The sequence below is a fragment of the Hydra vulgaris genome, chromosome 02 (genome assembly GCF_038396675.1).
Source record: "Hydra vulgaris chromosome 02, alternate assembly HydraT2T_AEP".
Taxonomy (NCBI): domain Eukaryota; kingdom Metazoa; phylum Cnidaria; class Hydrozoa; order Anthoathecata; family Hydridae; genus Hydra; species Hydra vulgaris.
Window position 1 is genome coordinate 3502880 of NC_088921.1, and position 8204 is coordinate 3511083.

At 27.0% G+C, this 8204-nt stretch overlaps 1 protein-coding gene across 1 annotated transcript; it reads right to left on the bottom strand.

Annotated features, from left to right (window-relative positions):
• Positions 1 to 505: 505 nt before the first annotated feature.
• LOC136075723 (uncharacterized) lies at positions 506 to 1970 on the bottom strand. Its single transcript, XM_065789159.1, has 2 exons — positions 1310 to 1970; positions 506 to 756 (listed from the first exon to the last, which is right to left on the bottom strand). The coding sequence occupies exons 1-2, from the start codon at positions 1875 to 1877 to the stop codon at positions 506 to 508; spliced, it is 819 nt and encodes a 272-aa protein (XP_065645231.1). The 5' UTR covers positions 1878 to 1970.
• Positions 1971 to 8204: the final 6234 nt, after the last annotated feature.

The window sequence follows — 8204 nt, forward strand, 5'->3', positions numbered from 1 at the left end:
GCAAAAAGTCGATATCTGGGATTTTCCCATCCTTTTCAACAATTTCTAAAGTAAAAATTTAATTTTAATCTAGAGTTGTAGTCAAATTTTTCTTTTCAAACTTAAATGTTTTTATTTTAGTTATTTATGATTGAATAAATTTGCTGCGATGTATTACAATCGTTGAATTGAGGTATTTAAATTCCTCACAAATTATTGTATTGTGACGCATTTAAATCATAAATTACAAATCTTGACGCAACTTTTAACAAATTAATCCATACAGAATAAATAACCTTGTAGAAATCCATTTTCCTCAGAGCTTTCTTCAGAACTGTTTAGGCTTAAATTGTTGTCATAAAGAACTGAATATAGATCCATATTTACTTTAACCACGTGTCAATTTTTGTTTACTTTTATGTATAAACTCAACGGTTTCCGAAAAAACCTACCTACTTTAGAGCAATGGGAAAAACTCCACGGCAAACGAAATTATTCACCTCCTTTTGAGCCATGGGATCGTCTGCTAACCAACAACCTTTTGAATACATAACCAAATGCTTTTCAAATATTCAAGTTTTGGGTTATTTTGCCATTCTAGTGATTCCTCTAAATTCTCAACAGCTTTTTGACAACCCTCTATTGTTTTCGTATGTGCAATGTCACGAAGCCTAACTTTAATGTCATCCTTTATCATGCTACAGCCATTAGTTGTTTTAGACAGCCATCGTTCCCACGCTTGTTCGCGATGAAAATCACAAATAAACACTTTGCAGCCTAAAACAAATGACTACATTTAAACTATTTAGCAATTACGAATTACAAACAATGACAATCAATCATATCAAAATACCTTATATAAAAAGAAGAGTTTATGGTAATTATATTATGGTAATATGGTAAGTACAGAAATTCATTTACTACCACTATATATATTTTTTTATAAGCATATGGAGCCTCGGATTATGAAAAAAAGTTGAAATGCTGAAAGGTTGAAATTGAATGCAAACCATTTAATAAAATTTTACAAAGCGAAATCTGTATTCATCTATTAAATCTATAAATGTGTATCAGAACATTATAACTTTTTTTCTTGGTTACATATTTAATTGTAGGCAAGAAACAAGCTTTACAAGGCTTACAAGTAAAATTGTAAGCAAGACATACACATGTTTTTTTAAAGTATTGAAATAAGCATTTCTTATATTCTTATATGCTTAAGCTTAAGCATGTTTTTGAGCATCTTAAAGGTTTTAACTTACGCATACCCAAGCTTGTTTCAAAAATGTCATGGTATATCAAAAAAATAACTAGCAATTAAAATTTTAACCTGGAAACACAGATTCAAGTGAATTTATTTCTTCATTTGAATAATCTGTACAAAAGAACTTTGGCTGGAATAAAGGATTCCATTCTTTGATGCACATAAGTGCCTCTGTTATAGCTTTAGTGGTCTCATGCTCACACACAAAAATAGCAACAATTTGGTAATCAATGTTAGTTTTAACAACAAGGAAAAAGAGAGGCAGCGCATATCTGGTTGTTTGGTATGTAGCATCAAGGAAGGCAAGCTCGTTACCATATCGTAACAGTAGTCTCTTTTGCCATATATCTTGATATACAAACAACAATGAATCTTTAAGATCTGCACTCTCTTCTGAATTAAATCCTCCCTTGGGCCTAAATTTGATTGTTGCATCTGGAAAGTATATTTTCCATTCATTAATCTTGACCAAAAGACATTCTTGATCTATAAGTGATCTGCGAAGCTTTTGTCTAGCTCTGAATATATGATTTGCAATTATATCATCCCTTAGGAAAAAACGTTTGTTTGACTTTGGAAGATTGTTATTAGAATTAAATTCCATCTGAACAAAGGCAGCTAGATGACGTCTCATTTCAGAAACAGAATTGACACCTTTTTTGACCAACTCACTGATTTTAATAATAAGTTCTTTGCATAAAGGTTGATTAAGACCTGCTTCCTAATAATTAGAAAAAAGTAGAAAATATTAAAATTAAACATTAGCAATAACAAAATACAAATGTAGAGTCATTTTAATAGTGAACTTACATCACCAATAAGATGGTTCACAGGAATTACCAATATATATTTTCTGCACATTAAAACTGTATTTTTTAAAGCTAAAACTGCACGTAGTTTTTTTGAAATTTCTTTCCTTATCCTAGTTGAATCTCGATCCAGCTAAATAATATTTACACAATTTCATGCATATTCAAAATTGTTATAAATATAACAAACGCACATGCATATTAAAAGTTAAGTATTTATCAAAACTATGAATACAAAACCTTATAATTGGGAAATTCAATAATTTCTTTGATATAAACTTTGGCAGGACAATCAAATTTCTTGGTAACCTGGAGTCATTTTTTTTGATTGCAAGAATGATCTAAGCTCTGAACATAAATAGTGAAACATGAGAAAATCATTGCATTAAGTTTAATGGGAAACATGGTGGTTTAATAATAGCAAAAATAAACAGAAAATAAATAATAAATAAACTTAAAAGTTTACCATTTTTTGTCACTGAAATTTGATCTGAAAAAATAACTTACTGCTTCTGAGTTTTTTTTTAATTTTGTACAGAGCTTTGATATTTTTGTCCTTGCCGTGTTGACAGTCAAGAGTACTATTTGATGAAACAATGAATGGTACTCCAGTGTAAGAGACGTCCTTATCCTCAAAAAATACTTTGTGATTTTTCAGTAATACTTATGAAAAAGCAGATTATTATATATATATATATATATATATATATATATATATATATATATATATATATATATATATAGATATATATATATAGAGAGATATATATATATATATATATATATAGATAGATAGATAGAGAGTAAATGTTATAGCAAAATACATACTAACATGTATATTTGACTAACATGAAAATAAACTATATAAAAAAATTTTCACTAAATATATATTTAATTAGGTGCATAAAGCAATAAAGGTCAATACAGGGTTGCTGCTTAACTTTAAATAATTTTCCACAAGTAAATAATGTTTTCCCCATTAGTTTTTTAGTTTATCCATGAGATTATTTTACGCTTCTAAACATATTTTGTATCTTTGACAAACTAAAATTTCTACAATAGAGCAATAAAAATCTTAAAATATGACAGCTGTCAATATTTAAGATTTTTAATTTTTCAAAAGATTATCCAGCAGATTATACATAGTGAACAAAATATTGCTTATTTCATAAACCAGATAACTATACAATTTGTGTAACAACTCCATTCCTTTTGTTTACCGGTAAAAGGTATACAGCATATGATATACCATATAAACACAATATAACACATTATTATAAAATAATATTTTAAATTTGAAAAAGAGAACACCTTCAAAGCTTTTTTCCATGCTTCTTGTAAAACCTACAATGTAATGAACAGTGTGCAATAATTCATGCTCTTTTATTTTAGCACTAACATCTGCATATGTTGCTAAAATGTGCTTTGTTTCCATAACTGAAATTGATTTTGAAGTTGATGTTGACATAACGTGATGTGCATCTAAAATGATAATGAACCTTATATATATATTATATATATAAATACATATATTTTTTATTTATTAAAAATTACATCTGTATATATATATACATTTATACATATATATATAATATATATATATTTATATACACATAAATATATGTGTATATAAATATATGTGTATATATTTAACTATTTGTATATATATAAATAACTAAATACATATATATTACACATATATATATATAAATATATCTATCTATCATATATGTGTAATATATATGAGTATATATTTAACTATATGTATGTATATAATAGTTTAATAGTAGTAAATCAGGACAATTTTTAAAGAAATGTACATAATATTATTGCACATTACATGCAATGAAAAGAAATTAGGATTTGTAAAGTGTTGTTCAAGTTTTAGCCGTATTAGTACTTAATTGGCCATCCTTTGTTTCTTATGACTTCTGTGCATCTAGAAGGCACACTATCTACAAGTCTTTTTAATAAGTCATTTGGTAAAGCATTCCAACTAGCAAGAAGAATTTGGAACAGTTCATCTTCATTTGTTGCCCAACGATATTGCAATTTTCTATTCAATATAGACCAAAGATTTTCTATTGGATTTAAATCAGGAGACTGTGCTGGCCAAGACATAACTGGTATCAATTTCGATTCCAGATATCTTTTATTCCACCGTGCTGTATGTTTAGGATTATTATCTTGTTGAAAAATGTAGTCATTATTAGGGAAAAGTTCTTCTATACTTGGTCCAAGTTGATAAACTAAGATTTTGTGGTACAAATGCTGGTCCATGGTACCCTCCACCCGGTAAAGCTTACCAACTTAGTGTGCACTAAAACAACCCCAAACAATAATCTTTTTGTCATGTTTAATGGTTGCCTTGCATGTTTGGGGGTTGAACTTTTCCCCAATTAATTTCCAGCAGTGAGATTGACTATTATGAAACAACACAAAAGGAGAGTCATCGCGCCAAATAACTTTAGCCCGTTGCTCAAGTGTCCAATCTTTGTGCTCAATGCACCACTTTAATCTTTTTTTGCAATTGATTTCACTAACAAAAGGTTTTTTTATTTGCTTTCCAGCAAAAAACTCCCCGGATGCTTTTATTCGACGAGATATTGTCCATTTTGAGATGTTAGTAAAGTTCAATTCTAGTTTTATCTCAGAACATGATTTTACTATCTTTTTTGACGGCATTAACAGCTGTGCCTGTGTGTTTATATTTCTTTACCAATCTACTAACAGTTGAGTTTTGTCGTTTGAAACGTTTTCCAATGTTTCCGTGAGACTCTCCTTGGTCAGCAGCTTCAATAATTTGTCTAATGTCTATATCTGTTAGTTGTTTTCTACAATATTAAATGCGTTTGTATTAATCTGTTTTTTAAAGATTTTATTTAAATAAAAATTAGTGTATATATAAACATACCTTTTTTGTCCAAGCTTTTTCACAACCACATCCAATTTTTTTAGTTTTGCTTCCTTATACATTATATACGTAAAATCAAGGGAAAATGTTAGTGTGGCTTTTTTTTTGCACCCCACTGTATATATATATATATGTATGTATGTATGTATGTATGTATGTATGTATGTATGTATGTATGTATGTATGTATGTATGTATGTATGTATGTATGTATGTATGTATGTATGTATATACGTATGTACGTATGTATGTATGTATGTATGTATGTATGTATGTATGTATGTATGTATGTATGTATGTATGTATGTATGTATGTATGTATGTATGTATGTATGTATGTATGTATGTATGTATATATATATGTGTGTATGTATGTATATATATATAAATTGTAAAGACATACCTTATAATATAAGGTATTAAAATAAATATGAGTCACTTATAAGTGAATTATCACTTATATAATTATATAATCATATCATAAGGTATGTCTTTACAATTTATATATATATATATATATATATATATATATATATATATATATATATATATATATATATATATATATATATATATATATATATATATATATATATATATATATATATGTATAAATAAACTAATTACATTAAGTATAAGTGACTTATATTTATTATGATTAGGTAAAAAAATTAGGTGAAAGTCTTACTCAATACTTAAATAGAAACTAATACGAGATAAATAATAAACTAATAAAAAAAATTTTACTCGCTTCATCATGTAAATCTTGGCAAAAATCATTTTGATTCATTTTGATGTCAAGAATAAAAAGTGAACTTGTTTTAAATACAAAAAAGTGGGTGCCCCTATTTCGCTGACTTTTTTAAAAAGTGTCGCGAAGGGTTCTAAAGGGTCGGGGAGACCATAAAAACCATTTATGGACCCGAAAAAATTGTCGCGACCGGTCGCGACCTAACTTTAAAAAAAAATTAAAAATTTTCAAAAAAAAATTTTTCAAAAAAAAAATAATTTTTTTAAAAACCCCCCGGAAATTAATTCATTCATTCATTCTTCTTTCATTCACCCACTCACTCACACGCTTTCTTTATTTTATTATTAATTAATAAAACCCACCCACCCTCCCATTAAAAGGTAATGATTATGATGATGATATGATGATGATAACGATGATATGATGATGATGATAACGATGTAATGATTATGATAATGAGGTGAAATTATTAATTAATTATATAAGGATTTGTTTTCATCATGAATTATATAATAAAGATGCGATTTTAGTTGGAATAAATACTGATAAAGGAAGTGGTTCACATTGGATTCTTGGCTTAATATTGAATAATGAAAAGTCAGTTTATATATTTGATTCATTAAGAAGTCCTGATGAACGTAAAGAATTATTTAATAACCTAAGTAAAATTGTTTATTTGATGCTTTTATCAGTTGGTGCAGAAAAAGAATTTGAACAATTTAAATGTATTTACAATTATGATTGTGTTCAACAAAATAATAGTTATGATTGCGGTGTTCATACTATTTTAAATGCATACGATATAATTCAAAATACTCAATTAAATATACCAATTAAACTTGCACGAAAATGGATTTGTCATGTATTTCAAGATAATTACGTTTCACCAATTAAAAGAGCAGATCAACCATTAAATGATGCTGTAGAAGATGTTTCACTTGATTTTTTAAAATCAGTTGAAGTATCTAAAATTATTCCAGGATTCGGTTCTTTTGAAATAATTTATAAATCATTAAATAAGGGAATAAACGATTGGACAATATGCGCAAATCATTCATGTGAAATGGATCCAAATCATTCCAAATTACAAAGATTTTGTATTATCTGTAGGAAATGGTTTCATTCAGAATGTGACAGTGGAATAATTATGGATCATTTTTATAAATGTTGTAATTGTTTAAAATAATATGTAATTCGAATTATTTTAAAATTTTCTTTAGATTATTTAGTTTTAATTATTCTTTTATTTTTCATTTATTTCATTTTAATTATTTTTATTTTTTCATTTGCATTTTATTATTATTATTTCATCCGACATCGATTTTCTTTTCATATATTTTTTGTTTATTTTCTTGTTTTCTTGTTGATTTTCCATTTTCTAAATTAAAATATTAAAATTAATGTGAAATATATAAATAAAGAAATTATAAACTTACGTTTTTGATGTTTTGTTGTTGTTTACAATTTATAAAAATAAAAATGGGTTCTTTATATTTTAGGGAATATTTATTAATAACAAATAATTTCCTTTTTATTAATATTTTTGAAATTTTGAAATTTTTAATTTGTGAATTTTTGAAATTTTGAAATTTTTAATTTGTGAATTTGTGAATTTTTGAATATTTTAATTTTTGAATTTTTGAATTTGTGAATTTTTGAAATTTTCAATTTGTTAAATTTTAAATTTGTGAAATTTTGAAATTTGAAATTTTGAATTTTTAAAATTTTGAATTTTTGAAATTTTTTTGAAATTTTGAAAATTTTTAAAAGTTAGGTCGCGACCGGTCGCGACCATTTTTTTCGGGTCGCGACTTCATTTTATGGTCTCCCCAACCCTTTAGAACTCATAGCGACACTTTTTAAAAAAAGTCAGCGAAATAGGGGCACCCCAAAAAAGTTACTTAGAATTCACGAGGTCTTTGAGATCGAACTTTTTTGCAAAGACGCATGCGCTGAACTTGTGACGCGCTTTCTAGGTCGGCGTTTTTAAAAAAATTAAAAGTGTACCTTTGATGCATCTTATTGAGTGCTAACCATAAAATCTTCTGGTTCCATTAAGGAACCATTCTCATTATCTTTAAAGCTACCAGAATCATACAAATCATCCCCATTTATCTCAATATCGTTTGAAAGCATTTTGAAAAATGTTTGAAATGTTGAAATCCAAAATTTTAGAAACTGGTTAAAAATAAAAAATCATTTACCAAGCGACTGTTAAAATATATTTTATCGAAACCACGCTTTTCTAAAAATATTTCGGCTGATATGGAAACGACCTTTACGTCATTTTTTATTTTACAAAATTTTCCGTAGTCTGCAATTTTCAAAATTTGCAAGACCTCCTTTTGGAGCATACTAAAGATCGCTAACCCGTGCATAGATGTCATGACACTAACGAAGCTTTCAATAATTTTTTAGATATATTCCTAGATTGCTTTAATGAAGCCTGTTCTCAAAAGAACATGCAAATTAAGACAAAAGCCGTTGC